This window comes from Tamandua tetradactyla, chromosome 10 (genome assembly GCF_023851605.1).
Source record: "Tamandua tetradactyla isolate mTamTet1 chromosome 10, mTamTet1.pri, whole genome shotgun sequence".
Taxonomy (NCBI): domain Eukaryota; kingdom Metazoa; phylum Chordata; class Mammalia; order Pilosa; family Myrmecophagidae; genus Tamandua; species Tamandua tetradactyla.
The window spans coordinates 5,184,264-5,204,232 of NC_135336.1; the positions used below are offsets into that span (position 1 = coordinate 5,184,264).

General features: G+C 39.2%; 1 protein-coding gene across 4 annotated transcripts in view; it reads right to left on the reverse strand.

Annotated features, from left to right (window-relative positions):
* The window catches only part of DGKG (diacylglycerol kinase gamma), a 206,791-nt gene that overhangs the window by 174,115 nt on the left and 12,707 nt on the right, over positions 1 to 19,969 (reverse strand). For 2 of the 4 annotated variants that reach the window (XM_077117823.1, XM_077117820.1), the window contains exon 2: positions 3,404 to 3,719. In XM_077117823.1, coding sequence (XP_076973938.1) covers positions 3,404 to 3,470 — 67 coding nt within the window. In that variant the 5' untranslated portion in view covers positions 3,471 to 3,719. Of the gene's footprint in view, positions 1 to 3,403; positions 3,720 to 18,050; positions 18,358 to 18,419; positions 18,586 to 19,969 lie in introns of those variants that run through there. The other 2 variants (XM_077117821.1, XM_077117822.1) reach the window with 2 other exon arrangements.

Genomic DNA, 19,969 nt, shown 5'->3' on the forward strand with positions numbered 1-19,969 from the left:
GATTAACAGATTAGATTGTGTCAAATTCTCATCAGAAATCATGGAGGCAAGAAGGCGGGGGGTTGAAATACTTAAAGTGCTGAAAGAAAACAACTGTCAACTAAGGATTTTATATCTGGTGAGACATTTTTTCAAATGTGAGGAAGAGATTCAGACATTTGCAGATAAAGAAATGCTGAGAGGGTTCATCACCACTTGACCTGCCCTACCAGCAATGCTAAAGGGAGTTCTTCAGACTGAAAGGAAAGGACAATAGACAGTAAGTTCAAAATGGCATAAAGAAATAAAGAACTCTGCTAAAGGCAACCATTGGCTAACTATAAACACCAGTACTACTGTATTGCATCATTTGGTATCTAACTCCACTTCTCACAGGTGCTATAATGTCAATGTATAAAAAGAAATGGTGTGCTGGTTTGAAGCTATGTTTTGATCCTGATCCAATCTTTGTGGGGCAGCCATTTCTTTTAAAACTGATTTAATACTGTAGAGTGGAAACTTTTCATTAGATTATCTCCATGGACATGTGACATACCCAGTTATGGGTGTACCTTTTGATTAGATGGAGATGTGACTCCACCCATTCCAGGTGGGTCTTGATTAGTCTACTAGAGTCCTTTAAAAGGGGAAACATTTTTGGAGAAACTTTAGAGCTGAGCAGATGCACATGCTTGGGGAACAGTTGCTTCAGAGCTGACAGAGACATGGATGCTTGCAGATGCTTGGAGTCCTTACAGAGAGAGCAGATGCCTACACATGGGCAGAGCCCAGAAGATGTCACCATGTGCTTTCCCATGAGAGGCTAAGCAAGCAGAACACACAGTTGTGTCCTGGAGGAGCTACATATAGGCCCACAGACACTTAGAGAGGAAACCACTGGCATCAGAAGCTGGAAGCAACGGAACCGAGAGCAAGAACCAGCAGATGCCCGCAACATGCCTTCCAGCTGACAGTGGTGTTCCGGATGATATCAGGCTTTCTTGAGTGAATGCAACCTCCTGTTGGTGCCTTAATTTGGACATTTTCATGGCCTTAGAACTGTAAACTTGTAATTATTAAATACCCCTTTTTTAAAGCCATTTCATTTCTAGTATGTTGCTTTCCAGCAGCTTAACACACTAATATAAATGCTAAATCTATGACTTTGGAAATAGAATGTACAGAGACATAATTGGTAACAAGTACCAAAAAAGGGGGGGGGGGGGATGTTTACATATATACATTTATAGGTATTATGCTATTGAAGTAAAAGTCAGTGTTAAACTAAATATGATTGTTATCTACTTCGGGATGTTAAATTTTGGCCCCAAGGTAACCAAAAAGAAATATATAAAAAATATATCCAGAAAGAAATGAAAAGGCATTCAATATGGTATGATACAAAAAAATCAAATAAGTATAAAAGTAGGCATTAATGGAAGAATTGAGTGACAAAAACTGTTACAAGATTTATAAAGACTAAATAGCAAAATAGTAGAAGTACTGCATTGTCAGTAGTGACTTTAAGGGAACATGGATTAAACTCTCTAGTCAAAAGGCAGAAAAGATAAAAAAAAAGCATGACCCACGTTTCCTGGAACCTTGGGTATCAGTCTTACACCTGTGACTCAGAGCTAGAGCTCTGCAGTTATGAAAGTCAGCATTATCCCTTATAGCAATTATTTCAAAAAAAGCTGAAAAAGAGATCAGACTTCACCTAGAGATATGAATGAAGCTGACCTGTTAGGACTAGGGTAAATCAGACTAAAGGTTAAAGGATGATATTGACTGTATTTTAAAACTTCAAATCTGTGTGAGACCAAAGGAAGAGATTTTCATTTGGTGCAAAATTTAAATTTTTGGTAGCACACTATCTAACTTAACTTGTAAGGTTAGCTTACTTGAACATCATAAATACTTGGAACCTTGAATGAGAAGTGAGATCTTGTTAGTTTGTACAGGTTAGTGTGATGCCTGATACATCCTAAAGTAATCTAGGCAGAAGATAAAAAAGTATTTATGAAGTCCTCTTGTGGGACTGGGGAAAAATGTGGAAATATTAAACTTCCCCACCTGGGGAAGACAGGATATTTTCACAAGCATTAGGGACTACCAATTTGATGTGCCAGGCCCTCAATCTTGGGGCTTGCCCTTATGAAACTTAAAGGAGAATCTTAGCCTATGTATGATTATGCCTAAGAGTGACCCCCAGAGAACCTCTCTGGTTGCTCTCTCTAAGTCAACTCCACAGGTGAATTCACTGCCCTCCCCCGTCTATGTGGAATATACCTCCCAGGGGGTAAATCTCCCTGGCAACGTGGGGGCATGACTCCCAGGGATAAACCTGGCCCTGGCATCGTGGGATTGAGAAAGACTTCTTGACCAAAAAGGGGGAGAGAAATGAAAGAAAATAAAGTTTCAATGACTGAGAGAGGTCATTCTGGAGGTGATGCTTATGCAGTATATAGATATCTCTCTTTAGTTATTTGGTGTATTGGAATAGCTAAAGGGAATACTGGAGACTGTTGAACTATAATCCAGTAGCTTTGATTCCTGAAGACGACATTTAACTGCATAGCTTTTATGGTGTGGCCATGTGACTGTGAAAACCTTGGGACACCTCCTTTATCCAGCGTATGGACAGATATGTGAGAAGATAAAGATAAAATAATAAATAAATAATAGGAGGTTATGGGGGATATGGGATATTTTGGGTGTTCTTTTTACTTTTATTTCTATTCTAATTACTTTTTTGGAGTAATGAAAATGTTCAAAATCAATTGTGATAAATGCATAACTATACAATGATACCGTGAACTAGCGATTATATACTTTGGACGAGTAGATGGTATGTGAACACATAATATATATCGATAAAACTGAATTTTAAAAAAAGCACATGACCTAACTATATACTGTCTATAAGAGACCCACCACAAACGTAAAGAAGTTATTGGGTCCAAACACCAGAATATATTAAATGGTAACTGCACAGTGTGAGGCCCTCCAAAAATTATGCTGAAAAGAGTTTTTAATGGCCTGAGGGAAAAAAATGTATGATATTATGTTAGATGCAAAACACAAGCAAAAGTAAAAAAAAATACATTTGGATTGGTTGAGCAATATACACAGGAGGGGGTGCCCAATAGATTATTAGAGTTTATTTTTAAATTTTCAGCTACTTTAAATTTTTCCCTCTGTGTATTCTAAATTACTAGGGTGAGCACATATTATTTATAGGACCTAAAAATAATTGCATTTTTATATTTGAAAACACTAATTCAATGTTTATAAGGAAATATAAATTGTGAGACCCAATCTCATTCTCTATGGCTATACAATGATTGTACAGCTCCGTTCTCCAGAAATGATCCCCTCAACCATGAGGAGATGCCATCCCCGACAGGTTAAGCCATTTACTCACATTCTGAATATTTCTGGAGTTGGTCAAATTCCTCTGGAGTGAGGGAGACACGCTGTTCCTCGTTCATCTTTAACCTGGGTGTGAACACCTGCAGACCAGGGTCGGAGTTTTGTTCCCCACAGTGAAGCCAAGGCCCAGCTTAGGGCCTCCTCATTGCACTTGTGCAATGGACAAGTCCTCCAGGAGACTTCTTGGAGGACTCAAGTGTGTATGGCAGCAGCAGGCACCTCTCAGCGGATGAGCCAAGACCTCTGTTATTCCTCAAGCAACATTCTCCTGTCTGGCGTCAAGGTAAATTCAGAAATCCTGGTTCTTCCTGGTAGAAGCAGAAAAGACATTGTGAATGAGAGTGTTAGGATATATGCCATTTTTCTTATACATATTAAGAAACTATATCTATATAGTCCCAAGTATTCTTTTCTGAATGACCTACAGAAGTGGTTCTCAAGGGGGAGCTCTCTACCTAAAGAGGGCACAGAGATCAAATCAGACAGCTGTTCAGCTTGGGGCAGGGCTCAGGTGGCAAATTATATGCCCTGTAATGTACTGTCATATTCCCAAACTCTGGGACATTTTACAGGTCTCACATGAGAGGTAGTGTTAGAATACTCCTTCATGGGATGAAAATGCTTCAGGCTGTAGAGACCTCAAGGGAACAGAAGTTTCTGTGGAGTGATTTGAAAGGTGAGATCTTCTCTCCTTCACTGGTTTCTCAGTCTCACATTTTAGCTGCTTACTTTCCTCTGGTGAGCCACTTCCGAAATTCAAATGCACTCCCTGTTGGGCTAACATCCTGATGAATGAAACCAGTTCTCTTTCCTCTCTAATCAATAAAAGAGAGGTTAGACTGAATGCAAGCTGGTCCCAGCTGCAGGAGCCAGAGGAAGGGGAAGGGGGCTGGGTTCAAGCACTTACAGTCTGGACCAGCTTTCCTTTGAGCCTCTCCTAGCACAATGTATTTCCTACTATCGGTCATTAAATCAGTTTAGTGGGTTTTGAAATTAAAGTAGCATGTGAAGACCAACATTTAAAAACATGAAATAGAACTGGATAGAATGGAATGGAATTGAAAATATTAGCGTGTACCTCCCATAGTAAGGGTAAGTTTGTTTCATGATACTTTCATTTATACATACGTGTGTATACTGATCACAATGTAGAAGGTATTTCTTACGCTGGGTTAGGGCTATGTGGAAAGCCACTGGTGTAAAGGAGGAGAAATAAATACACTCAATAAGCAATTATTATTATCCTATTGCAAATAGAACACTTAGCAATATAGTGCAAACAATCATCTGGTGGCAGTTGAGTTGAGAAGTCTTGAGTGCTTGCCACAGATTTCTGAGTTTAGCCTTATCCTGCTCCAGGTTGTTGTAATTTTGTAATTACATTTTTATCTACTAGTTTTAGCATCCACTGATGATTCTTGCTTGGGTCAATTATAACTATGACGGTGTCTTTCTAATTCCATCTTCCTTTTATATTTATTAGTTGGGATTCTATGATAAGGAAGGCTATTCCCTTTCCCTTTATTTATTCATGTCAGTTTATTTATATAGGCTTGTTTTTATATATTAATATTTGTGTAAGTAAATATATATATATATATAACATATGTATCTATATATGAATTCTTATTTTATTCAATGGGTTACGCTCCATTATTATTATTTGTTTTGATTCTCAAATTGTCCCAGATTTGGTTAGTAGAAACTCATTAAAGGTGGTTTCTTGTCTTTTGGGCATGTCCCCATCATTTTTGAGCATATCATTTTCTAGAACTAAAAAATATTTCAGGCTCATCTTGGACTTTCTCAGTCCCAACCCTGAAATCAACCATTTCTTCAAGAAACCATGATTCCTTTTAGTGGAGTATAGTATTTGAAAGCAAGATTTGGGCAATAGGTGTGCTCATTTCTACTGGGATGTAATTGCTTCTCGGCCCCCTCAGTGACAGAGCTAGAAAATACAAACATGTACACACTTCTATGACTGTCTATCTCCCTGTCCATCCATCCATCCATCCATCCATCGATCCATCCACCCACCCATCCTATTCTCAATCTATTTATCTTTCTTTCTTTTCCTTTCTTTTTCTTTTCTTTCTTTCTTTCTTTCTTTCTTTCTCTCTCTCTCTCTCTCTCTTTCCTTCCTCCCTCCCTCCCTCCCTCCCTCCTTCTCTCCCTCCTTCCCTCCCTCCTTCCCTTCCTCTCTCCTTCCTTCCTTCCTATCTATCTAATCTATCTAAATTATCTATCTCTATCATCTTCTCTTTCCATCTATCTACCTATCATTTACTTTTCATTATCTATCTAATCTATCTGAACTACCTCCCTCTATCATCTATCTCTTTCCACCTATCTATCTATTTTAGAAACTCTGAGTTCATACTGATATCTCCAACATTACAGGGTGAGTTATAGTCTTCTCCTCATTCCATGTTTTTAAACTCCCTACTCCAACAGTGAGAAACTTTGATTCATTATATACAAATACTTATTTGCTCAATCCAAAAATCATAAAAAGTAGTTTAGAATTCCTAAATCATACCTCTGAGGAAAACGAAACCAGGGTTCAATACTTACAGTTCTTTTGATTTTAGCCTGAGAACATATCCTCAAAATACATGTTCAAAAGTTACTTAGATAATTTAAAAGAAAATGGAAAAAAGTCAATTGTGATGATAAATGCACTGCTATAAGAAGATATTGTGAACCATTGATTGTACAATTTGGATGATTATATCGTATAGGAATATATATTACATATCAATAAAAAATAAATAATTAAAAAAACGTTATTCAGGTAAGTTGTTTCCATGCCCATTTAAAATTTCTGTTTGTTTTTCACTTTAGGGGTTTTCCCCATCATCACTGATTCTTTTTTAGAATGGTTGCAAAAGTCAGAACTATAACAAGCTCAATGTCATTTTCCCCCATTCATTTTACTGTTTCCCTCTACTTCCTTTCCACCTCCTTTCCATCCATGCCTTATAATACCATATGCTTTTCTAGCTTAGCACAAATGAGCCGATACATGGATATTTTCTTATTTTCACTCTTTCTTACACAAAGATAGAATATTAGTTCTTTGCACATTGTTTTTTTTCACTTAACGGTACATCTCATGAATCACTCCATACTTGTTCATTGAGATCTTCCTCAGTTAGAACCACATTTGACTCCAAGACTCATTTGCTTTAAATCCCTTCAGAGGCTAAAGGGCTGGCTCCTAAGCCAGTTCCAGACGGTCCTTTACCTGCAATAACAGCACACCTCCTCGGTCTGACCCCAATTGCCTTCTGCCCCACATGTCTGTACGCCAGTCAAGCCAATCTACTACCTGCTTTCTGAACATTGTATTCCCAGCACCTGGCGAATTACCTGGCAATGTGCCTCAATATATATTAGTTAATGGACTGACAAATATACTATGTCTTTAATCTATCAGGAATGTCCTTCTTTCCTCCTGTTATGAGCATAACAAACTACTACTCATTTTGTCTGGTTCTAGATACAAGTATTATTTCATTTTAATAGCTTGTTTGAACTCTGAGCAGATTAACCTGTTCTCCCAGCTGTGTTCCCCTAGAGTTCTATATATTTCTCTAGCATGTGAGATAGATAACTGGAGATAGTTGCCCAAACAGAGGAGTAGTGATAAAGTTATGCACAGGGAATTATGGGGCCATCTAATGTATCTGAAGTAGGTATAGGGGATCAGGAAAAGCTTCCCAAAGGAGCTGATGCCCATGCTGAGTAGGGTTAATATGGTGAAGAGGTATGTGTCTAATAATTCAATAAGCAGTCATATTACTCTCATTGATATTCCATTGTAAGTCAGTGCTTGACATAACATGGAAGGAGCTGCATAGTCCTTTATTTCCATCAGGAAAATAAACATTGTCTGACTCCAGATGGTATCTGCTGAGTATGCCCCACGCAGCTTCTCACCTCTGATTTCCTGTCCTTTGATAAAAATGACAGCGAACACACAAGACATCTTGCTTGAGCCAACACTGCTTGGCATTTCCCTTTCAGCAGCCTGCCCAATCACTCCCCTCTTAGAGATTCTTTATAGTATGAAAATCTTTTTACCACCCTGAGCATCTTTCCTGAGAGAAAAAAAAAATTAATAGCGTTTTCTAAATAAAACTCAGATTGGATATTGTCTGACTTGGATGGGAGAGGAATACTTTATATCATTTCAGCTATGTCACTCTGAGCAATTGCTTCAGTTCCCTGGGCCTCAGTTTCCTTGCCTATAAAATGAGGGGGTTGGAATAATGGTTTTTAGCTCTGCAATTTTATATACTGGATCAAACTCTACTTGTTCTGTACAGATGTCAGCATGGAAATCACAAGTCAGAAGGAAGACGCAAATTCAATGCTTATTGAATTGCACCTCAGGTCTCTATTCATTCGAATGAATCAACTCTAGCCAATTATCCAGGAACAAACACCTCTTCATCTCCTTTTTGCTCTTATAAAAACATAAATTCATGAGTATGACATCAGATCAGGAGAGCTTATTTATGTGTATCCAAAGATTTATAATAAATCCATAATAAGTACATTTTTAAGGGAAGAATGACTAAAAGCTAGTTGGATAAGAATCCCTTTCTTTTCCCAGACTTGTGACACATTATTTCTTCGTAACTGCCCCATCTCTGGGCTCTCTCCTGCTGCTCCTTCTGTAATCCTGTAACTCCTATGGAGTGTTCAATGTCCAGTTCAAGTGTCACCTATCCCAAGAAGCTCCCTTTAATTGCCCAGACAGGGTTGCGTAGATCTTCTCTGTCTCCAGTAACACCTTGGGTTTTTTTCCGTCATAGCTCTCATCACGCTGTCGTGTACTTACCAATGCTCTTCTTTACTTGACTATCTGAGCTTCTTTAACAGGAACACTGCTATGTTCACTTTATAGCCCACACTACTGCAAGTTTCTAAGGATTCATTTCCTTTTTTCAATGTCCCCTTACATATATGTCTATGTATTTCTATATCTATATCTATAGATACACAGATATGTGATTTGAATATCACAGAGAATTCTGTACATAATGGTCTTTTTTGGGTGGGGGGAGGGGAGGCAGTGCATGGACCAGGAATTGAACCCGGGTTTTCTGCATGGCAGGCAAGCATTCTACAACAGAACTACCTGTGCACCCCTGAGGATTCATTTCTTAACCATGAGAAAAATGATTCCCAAACGTTTTTGACCAAGACTCATTTGGGTGGAGCAAAAGATCCCACTTCACCTATTTGCACTTCCTATTAGAAGAAGAATTGGGTGCTAACAAAAAATTGGAAAGGAACAAAAGAAACAAGTTGGAGCAAAATTATTGATGATATCACTTACATTATAATAAAAACATGAATCAATACATATATTTTAATATTAAAATAATGTCCCATAAACCTATAACTCACCTAGTCACTTTATTATTCTTAACCCGATAGCATATGTGTTGATTTGAAAGGATTTATGTACCCTAGAAAAGCCATGTTTTAATCCTAATCAATCTTGTGGGAGCAACCATTTCTTCTAATCCCTTTTCAGTACTATCAGTTAGAAAATTGATTAGGTTATTTCCATGGAGATATGACTCATCCAATTATGGGTATTAGCTTTTGAATAGAGGGAGATGTGGCTCCTCCCATTCTAGGTGGGTCTTGATTACTTTACTGTAATCCTTTAAAAGAGGAAGCATTTTGGAGAAAGTTCCTTTTAAGAATGGCAAGATTCTGAGACAGCAGAGCCATGACAGTGTGACAAGAATGACGAGAGCAGGAGAGACATGAGAACTAAAGAATCCACCAGCCAGCAACCTTTGGAGATGAAGGAGAATGCCCCTGGGGGAGCTTCATGAAGCAAGAGGCCTGGAGAGGAAGCTAGAAGATGTTGCCATGTTTGCCACATGCCTTTCCACTTGAGAGAGAAACCCTGAACCTCATTGGCCTTCTTGAATGAAGTTATCTTTCCCTGGGTGCCTTAGATCAGACATTTCTATAGACTTGCTTTAATTTGGACATTTCCATGACCTTAGAAGTGTAAATTAGCAACTTATTAAATTCCCCTTTTTAAAGCTGTTCCATTTCTGGTATATTTGCATTCCAGCAGCTAGCAAATTAGAACAATATATGACAAGTTATTTAAATTGCTTGAATGCATCAATGAACTGTCACTATTGTGTAGTCTCTTACATTTATGGTCCCCAAAATACCATGCGTCCTGATATCCATACGCTTTTAGTCCCTTCTCCTTGAATCTGGATTAGGCCTGTAATTTGCTTTAACTAAGAGAATGCAGTAGAAGTGATGCTGTGCCAGTTTCAGGCCTAAGCCTTAAGGAGGCCTGAAAGCAACCACTTTTGTATTCTTGGGAGTACAGAACTGCTGTGTAAGAAGTTCAGCCACCTTTCAGGAGAGACTATATAGAGACCGCATGGAGAGGTCACAAGGAGAGAGGAAGGCTTAACCTTACGTGGAGGAGAACTGAGCAACCAACCTCGCTGATAATGCATCTGAAGCCCCATATACAAGGCCCAGTCTGCCGTTCAAGCCAGCCCTCTCTCATTCAAACCATCGGAGCTGTGGTACTGGACGTGTAAAACAAGAGGCCATTTTGGGCTTAACATCCTTAGCAAACATAATGCGGAGTAGAAATAAGCCATTCCTGCTGGACCCTGTCTGAATTCCTGATGCACAGAATCACAAAGAATAATAAAATGATTGTTGAGCCAGTAAGTTTTGAGGTAGTTATATAGCACCAGATAACCAAAATACTTACATAAGCACTGTACAGGACGGATTATGTATGTATCTGTTTAGCCAGAGGGGATGGATGCATGATTCAGGCTTGGACTACCACTGGTTCATGTCTTAACATCTAGTCATTGGAAAGTTATAGGCTGAAGATACCTTTGAGGCAAATTTGCTATCACTATATCCACAGCATCAACTAAATATCCTCTACCAGCTAAGATGATGATGATGAAGTTCAATGAACAAAAATTTCTAATTAAAAAGCAAAACCAGCAGTAGCTGAAAACCATGACCAACTCAAAACAAGTCTGATTTCGCAATGACAGCAAAGTGACCTTCCCTCAGGTCGCAGGAGTCTAACCATCTGCCTGAGTGTGGGGGCAGTGGTGGCTTTGCAGTGTTGCTGAGCATTTAGTGTTGCTGAGCATTTTGAGGCAGCCTGACTTCACAGACATGAATTAGAGCCCTCAGGAAATTTAGTAATGAGCTAATTTGAGTTTATGAATAGCAAATGTGAGTAATCCTTAATAACTCATTTAGTAGAATATGAAGCACATACTTCTTGAGCAAACATAAAAATAAAAGTCCTGGAATTGCACACTACCCATAAGACTTCACTGAGGGCTTGAAGTTGAGGAGCACTTCGCAGTCCATCGGTGGCCTTGGAGTGAACATGAGGATATCTGCTCTTAAAGAGCCGTGAAAGTGTCAGGCTGACTAGATCTGCCCAGCTGCAGAGGAGAGCCGGTGCCCACCTTGTGAGAGAAGGAGAAGTGGAGCCCTGCCACTCAGTGGGCTGCCTTTGGCACAGGCAGGCAGTGTCAGGCTGAAGAATATTTACAGCCCAGGGGTGTTGCAGCTTGAGGGTAGGTTATTCATTCATTCATTTATTGATTCATTCAACAAATCACTGTAATAACAAGCAACAGCAGCAACCTCCATTTATAAATGCTAATATATCTTGCGCTTTCCATGCTTCACCTGTAATATTCACCAAACCTTGTGAGGAAGGTATTTAAGATGCACAGTCTACAGCTGTAAAAACAACTTCAGAGTGATTTTCCTAAGATCACTCCCTAGTAAATGATAGAGGTGGTATTTGAACCCAAGTCTGCTTAGTTTCAGTCTTTCTTTTTCACCATAGCACCTCCGAGTGAGTAAGTATTGAGTATCCATGTTGGATGCATGTTTGGAGAAAAAAACATGGCATATCCTGGAAAGCCAATGTTATTCGTGGAAAAAAACAGCAATTTATATTATATTAAACATGGACACAGAATGGAAAATGATGCAAAATATGCAGAAATTTTGGAGATAACACATGAGACTTCAAAAAAATCTTGCCCTTGCATTGGGGCCACCTCTAATTGTTCAACCAAACCTGGGAGAACATTCACTCAGTTTTCCCACTGTGGGCACTACAGTGGAAATATAAAGAGGTGGGGTGTAAATACTGATGCCAGTCTGGACTCCAGAGCTGAGGGGCTGGTGCCAGGGAAAGATGGTGAGTGGCGGCCTCCTGCATGAGATCGCTACATGGGGAACATGTCCTCCCCTGGCTGATACACAGTGTTGAGGATTGAATCATGTCCCACAAAAAGCATATTCAGATTCCAGTCCCCGGTATCTGCAGGTGTGAACCCATTTGCAAATAGGGCCTTTGAAGATGTTACTAGTGAAGTTTTGCCCAAACTGAATGAAGGTGTTACAGCTCTTATAAAGCAAAAGAAACTGGACACAGTAAAAGAAGCCATGGGGAGAAGGTAGATGTAATGGTACTCAGAAGAAAAAGAAGATGCCGCCACGTGCACTGTCTTGAGACACAAAAGCCAAGGAACTCCAAAAATAGCTGGTCAGTCAGAAAATACCAACCCTGGGAGAAAGCAAGCCTTCTGGCCTCTGAAATCATGAGCCAATAATTCCTCTTGTTAAGCCAACCCGTTGCATGGTATTTGTTCTAACAGCTAGGACACTAACACCCCCAGTGTCAGGAAGCATCCTGCCCTAAGCATCATGCACAAGCCCAGCCTTGGAATTCAAGAAAGACCAGAATTCAAATCTTGGCTCTGCTACTTACAATGGCATGACATTAAACAAGTTGTTCTTCACCTCTAATAGGAAAAAATAATGTTAATACATGTTTCACAAGGTTGTTCTGAGGGTTATTTTGATGTGGTTTATGAGATTCATAGCCAGTAGAACTTTCCATCAATCGTTCTCAACGTGTGGCCCCCACACAAGTTGCACTGGCATCATTAGAAATGCAAATTCTCAGACCCACTCCTGGAACAACAGAAATTGTTGGCCCAGTGAGTTGTGTTTTAATGAGCCCTGGAAATTCTCTTGCACACTAGTGTTCTGGAACAGCTGTTCTACATGCGTGTGAGGGCCAGGACTAAGAGCAGAAGTTTAGAATACCTGGAGCTATCCTTCCTCTTTAGGGAGGCCCTCAGGCAGACAGATGCCAGGTCTCTCAAGTCAGTTCCATTCTCCGGAGGCAGGAAAACATTAGAGGGAAGCAAGGGCTGCATGACTGCCAGAAGCCTGGCATCCTGCCTACCTCCTAACGTTTTCATGTTATGACTTATGTTCCCTGTAGAATTTTCCTTTCTTTCCAGCCTGGATCTGTTTTTCATACCCTTCCTGAGACATTTTCCACCAAATATGCTATCTACAGAGGGCACAGAACAGATAACAAGAGGATCCCACCATGAAGTGAAGGAATGGGGAAAAACCAACAAACAAACCTGAGAAGGCGAGAAAATGACAGCTCCATTAACACCAGCGGCTCATCTCTAGGTCAGAAATGGAACTGTCAGGGAAAAGGTGCTGAAAAGCCCTGCCCCTACAGCGTGAATGCAGACTCATTCTCAGCCGGGGCTTGGGAAGGCCTAGAAAGCAACGACACTGTAAAAATACCAGGTATTGTGGTGGCGGCGGGTGCTGTGAACTTGTGTGTGCTTGCGTGTTGTTGTTTTTAACAACAAACTTAAGCAGTTCCACACCAGAGAGACAGCATTCAAATTTGGAACCTGTGTGAAACCACACTCAGCGTGGTCAGTTCCCATGGGCCAGGAGGAAATCGTGGCCATCTGGCTGTCACCATTTTCTACTTCAGGAACCTCTTGTGCTCTTCTTCCCCTCCTTCCTTTGCCACCCCCTGGTCTCGCATTCTCCAATTCTTTCCTTTTCCTTCCTCCTACACCCTGCTTTCCAAAAAATATAAACAATAGGTGCCATTTATTGAGAGGCTACTGCTGTTCTCCATTATGTAATTCTCACAGCGATCTTGCAGGGAGGTATTGCTATCCCATCTTAGAGATGAAGAGACAATCTTGGACTCAGTTCTTAGGATGAGGCTCCCTGTAGGCAGCTGTGCCATCATTCAAGCCTAAGGCTTCCTGAATGCCAAGCATTACTCTCCCAGCATCTTACTTGTCCTCAGACATAGGGAGGTTATTAATACTATCTCTAGATTGTAAACTGCCTGAAGATGGATCTTGGCTTGTTCCAGAAACCCAGGATTTAGTTTATAGAAGGCTCTGGGTGGGCAAGTGCCTCATTCTCTTGCAACCCCAAAGAACCAACAATGTCCTAAAAGGCAGTGGTGCAACAGTGATTCAGTGTCATGGACAATGGCCCCCAGGGATGCTCACACCTCAAGGTTTGCCTCTGGATGCCCCTCTTCAGGCCTCTATCTGTAAACTGTCTCATTAATAATAGCTAACTTTTCCTGTGCGCCAAACTGCCCTAAGCAATTTATGTTGTCTGTTGATTCCTCACAAAATCTTTATCAGATAAATATAAATGGTATGCACTGTTTGAAGATGAGGAAACTGAAGCTCAGAGGTTAATAAGTGAATTGCCCTGGTCATGTAGCTATTAACCGATGGAGCCAGGATTCAAATCCACATAACCTGACTCTGGATGACATTCTTCCCTATTCTGCTTTGTGGCATAAACACAACAGGGCACTGAAATGAGGTGTCAGTACTTGTCATAAGATAGTCATAAGAAATACAAATGTATATATAATAATTTAAAAATTGTCTGATTGTAATGAAATACAAAATCTAACACATTTCATAGGGGCTCATGAATCCCAGTTTCAGAAACACTACAGAATAGTCGATAAGGTGTTAGAAACTGGAAAACAAGAACAAATTTGGCACCCCCAAAATCAGAAAAGGTGGATGGCATGGCCTGGAGCTTGTAGGTCTAACCCTGGTTCTGATATTTAGTAGGTAAGTGACTTTGAGCAAGTCACTTCACTCTCTAAACCTTAAATTCCTTATTTTATAATTGTGGAGAGAAGAATAAATAATAATTAAGATTTTGTCTAAAGGTAAGATTCTATTTCCCTGCCAAAAATGTTTGGCATCAATTTTTTACTCTTGCCATATAGTACTTAATGTCATTATTTTAGGTCAAGGAACGTCCATTTGTGTTTTATATTCATTTAAACCATAGTTCATTGGATAGAAATTACTGCAACAGACTATTGTCACCTATCAAATTATTAACAAATAAAACTTAAAACCTTGTTGGCAAGAAAGCAAGGAAACAGAAACTGTTGAACATTACTGGTATGGAAAAATGACCCCAATAGCACCATATATCAGCAACCTCAAAATGCACATTTTTCCATGAAATTTTACTTCTGTAAGTTTATCTTAATAAAATAACTATGGATAATAATAGCCCTACTTCTGTGACTACATTTACTACTTCTACAAGATTTCAACTCCAAGAATATTTGCAGCAACATTGTTTAGAACAGCAGAAAATTCTAAACATTTTAAATGTTTGACAATATTGAATTATTAAATACATTTTGATACATACATATAATTAAATGCATTGACACCACCACTAAAAATCATGTTATAAAAATTACTCAAATCCATGGGGAAATGCCTTATTCCGATTAAAATTCAGCAGCCAAAAAGTACTTAAAATACTAAACTATGAATATTTGTAGTAGATGCCAAACCGTGCCAACAAAAATCTCCCTTTGGAAATGAAGGATTTATTCCTCAAGCTGCTGGGGGTGCTGCTGGCAGACAGTTTGCAGATGTCAACCCTTTTTAGAAATTGTCTTAGCTGAAAAGAACTGCCTTGCTCAAGGTCATGCCCCCTTCCTCGGCGGTCCACATCCAATGACGGATTGATACAAAAGGTTGGCTATAAAGGTCCAGCTCTGCAGGACCTTTCTAGCTCCCGGTTTGGTGATCTGATGCCTTCAATGACACATTGTTCATAGTGTGAGCCCATTCAGATAGCTGGGTTCACATGCAATATAAATAGATTTATACTCCACATAATAATTGCTTATTATGTACCTTCAAGGTCGATTGTTATATAAGGCTCAATCTCTAGCCAATATGGATAATCTTTAAGAAGACTGATTTGGGTATACCAGAAAATAATAAAGAATGAAGCAGAACAGGATGGTAGAAATAAGGAATTTCCTCTAACTTTTTTTAATTATACAAAGAATATACTGATAGCATTCCCTTTTTAAAAAGAATTAAAACACTGCAGATAATTAGAAGCTCAACTTCTAATCTCTGCTTTCCTTGGAGATAACCACTATTATGTTTAGTATGTATCCTTTCTTTGCTGTTGCACACATATACTTGTACTATTAAGAAAGATTGCATGGAATTCTGAGTTTTTGAATACTGAAGATTGAGTGTCACCACTAGTGTCACAATAACACAATAACAGGGAATCCATTACTCTTATTTTATAAATGAGGATCTAGGGCTCTGCTAGATTAAGATTTCAAATTTTTCCCTGAGTTGCTAAGTAAGCCAGAACCCAGAGTTTTGCCTGGGAGAACTAAGTGAAGGCCCACAGGTGCTTAGCAAGGAAGCCAGTGGAATCAGAAGCTGGAAGCTTTTGAAATCAGAAGCCAAAGAACCAGCAGATGCCAGCCACAAGCCTTCCCAACTGACAGAGGCGTTCCATGCCATTGGCCTTTCTAAGTCAAGGTATCTTTCTCTCGATGCCTTAGTTTGGACACTTTTATAGCCTTAGAACTACAAACTTATAACTTAATAGATTCCTTTTATAGAAGCCAACCCAAGGGGAAAAGAAGTATAACTAATAAAGTAGCAGTGGCTAAGAGAGTTCAAATACAGTTGAGAGGCTACTCTGGAGGTCACTCTTACACTAGCTTCAGTTAGACATTTTTACCTATCATAACTTGCCAACCCCCAACCAAAATCATTCCAGCCAATCCTAAAGAATACCTAGGGCAATATATAAGATTCTACAAAGGTTTCATGCACTAAGGTAACTTTCCAGAAACCAACAACTTCCAGATGGGTCCCTGGACCAGACAAGTCCTGAAATCTAGAGGGCCCAGCCTCTCCAGAACGTCAGCTAGTCCTATCTCCCTACCCCATATTATTGACAGCCCCTTCCAACATGAAAAATTTTGAATGGCCATAGCCCAAACATCCTTAAAGAGTGGGAAAGATCAAAGGTGATGGTGGAGTTATACATAGAAGGTAGGTTTTAACAAATGAATATGATTGCTCAAATTCATTTATGATTGATATTTCTCTGTGTCTTCAGTATCTTAGGGAATCTAGAAGTAAAAACCTAAAATTGTAGAATTGTAACCCACACCAAACTCTGAAATCTGTTCTACAACTAATTGTGATGCTGGGCTTTGAAATTTATTGCTTTTTTGTATAAATCTTATTTTTCACACAAAAAAGAAAAAATGTCACTTGTGATGATAATAAAAAAATATTTAGTCCTTCTAGCCTCCTATATTCTGGAGCAGCAAGAAGGAAAAATCTGAAGAGTATGGTATGGTAGCCCATGACAAACTCTGGGATCTGTACTGTAACTACTTGTTGAAGAGTGCTTTGAAAACTATGGCTTTTTTTCTTTCTTTGCTTTGTACATATGTTATATTATACAACAAAAAAAGTTATAAAAATGATTTTAAAAAGCCAACTCATTTCTGGTGTATTGCATTCTGGCAGTGTTAGCAAAATAAAACACAGTATAATCCTGGAGTCCAACAAACTGTGGAATGGTCTACAGCTCACTCATGAAATTTCCTTGATTTGAAGTCTTGGGCACACTATTTAATCTTGCTTAATCTCTCCGAGCCTAAGTTTCCTTAGGGAATAGTGATATCATTCAGAGTAAGATTACAGTTAATGAATACAGATTTCCTAGCAAGTTGCTGACACATGGATGTGCCTGGTGTGTAGAAATCACTCCTCACACAGTGGAGAAGGAGTTTAAGGTGAGAGAATGTGTACATTTAGGAATGAAAAATCTTAGACTTCCGTTTAAGGCAGGGGGTGGAGACGAAAGAGGATGCTTTTCAGCATCATCTGTGAAAGATAGAAGAGTGTAAATTTTCACCTTCACCCCTAGAAGCAATGAATGAATAAAGCAGAAGCTATGACATGAGAACTCTGTGGTGACATCTGCTTGCAGGGGTTAGAAGTGACTGGATGCACGGGGTAGATTAAGATACTGGAGGGTATGGAAGATGAGCACAGAGTTAGTCATTCGGCTGAATGTGTTTAATAAATTACCATCTGATTGGAGGGATTGGCTTCCCTGGATGAATCACTCTGAACTAAGCAGAAATAGCCTACAGAAACCAGCCCCACTAAAGAAGAAAGAAAAAAGATCATTTCATTTGATGGACTGACATTGTTTTGATCAGGAGTGCAATCACATGCTGACTTTAGTTTGGTTGGAAAGACAGCCTGTTGCTGATGGGCTCACAGGTACTTACTGATTCCTCCACGATTTACTAGGTGTGACTTTTAAATACATAAATATATCTACTCTCAAACTTCTCTTAGTCCTACTTCCACCACGAAAATTTAATAACTTACCAATCTTCCTCACTTTTTCAATGGAAAGACCATTCTCCATATTCAATGGGCTAGGTACTTTGGTTTTATTTACTTTGACCTCTTCTCTCTACAAAAATTTCAATATGAAATTTGATAAAAATTCACCAGGGTTTGTTTTATATTATCTCTCAAATCTGTCAAACAAATAATTTATATTATTTCTCTTCATTTCATACCTTGTAACAGCACATCAGTTTCTGGTAATAGCCTCCTAATAATTGGCCCCAACATGAATTTAACCTCCATAATTGCCCTGCTTCATTTCAGCCTGCACTGCACACGAGACACTGCCCCACAAAACCACTAGTTTCAATTATTTTCCAACAATTGTTTCTCACTGCCTCTCACCTGTGGCCAATTCCTTTTCCAGGCATTCAAGGACCTTCAGCATCTAGTATGGCCTGATCTCCTGCTAGTCTTGGACCTTCAGCATCTAGTATGACCTGATCTCCAATGAAAGACTTGGGAAAACAGATGGTGGGGTCATCTATTATTTCTGCTGGCAGTTGGGATTCTAGAATAAAAAGAAACAATTGGCTAAAGAGTGTCAGTAAACTGGCTGTAGATTTCTGGGCTATGATTTATCATATGTTGGAAGGATGAGTTCAAAGGTCTAATAATGAAGGGCTTGCATCTGATGAGTATGGGGGACATGAATTTGCCCAGAAGTTGACAAGAGAGAGGATCAAAGAGCTGGAATAATACTATGAATTGATCCACTGTGTAGAACTGCTGGGAAAATAGATGAATAAGAATACAAAAGTGCCTAGTGATAGATACACACACACACACACACACACGCACGCACACACACACACACACATAATTACAAAGAGTACTAGAAAGTTTATTACAGACTGAAATGTCTACATGGTAATATGAACTTGGACCCAGTGTTGGTTTATGACGGGGATTTTGACTGTAAGGTTAGAGTCCTCAGGATATTACATGAGTGAGCAGAAAAGAGAAACCATGTGATATCATTTATGAGCATATTTTACAGGCCACTTGGCCAGAAGAAGGAAATGGCCAATTCCTTCCTAGCCACAAGAGCAGTTAGAACAGTGATAGGCATCTGAAAAGCCCCTTTGCTGAAAGCCACATTTGGATAAAAGTAGAGCATCAGACAATGACTTTTTATGTCTCTTGCCTACGTTGAGTAAAGAAGATTAGCTGGAGGAACTCCTCTGGACCTAATTCTAACCAACAGAGAGATCTTGCTTGGTAAAGAAAGACACTTTAAGAGAGAGAAACCAAAACAACTCTGAGGTCATGATTGTCATGGAGAAGCCTGACTGTAATAAATAGTCAGGAACTCTAGGTTTAGGTAGAAATATTTCCCTAAAGTTTTGTTTTTTTTTCCTGAAAAGACAGTCATAATTGTATAAGGGTCTCGAAGAGAGGCAGACTGAAGTTCTCTTAAATAGCGAGGCATTAAAAAATTATAGTAAAGAGGAAAAAGAAATGATGTTTTCACAACAAGTGCCCTCAGGGTTAAGATTTGAAAAAGATATTCAGAAAAAAAGGAAAATGTAGTAAGAATTATATCCTGAAAACAACAGCTCAAAATGATCTGAAAATACTAAATAACAACAACAATTAAAAACTGCTAAAGGCAAAAAAGGGCAAGGAAAGTTTGGGAGTGGGGTGGCTAATTTTTAGAGTAAGAAGAATAGCAAAGACCAGCTTGGTTCACTATTTGGGAGAAAGAAGCCAGGAGAATTTCAGAATGCAAGTTCATCTTTGAGAAGTTTAAAGAAGAGAAGCAAAATGCCAAAGGACTAGAAACAAGCAAATCCAATCTTGTTTCAATTACTAAAAAAATGGAAGAGGATAGATTTCACAAACCATAAGCAGTGTGAGCACATTATTAATCTTAGCCAAGACTCCAAGTCATA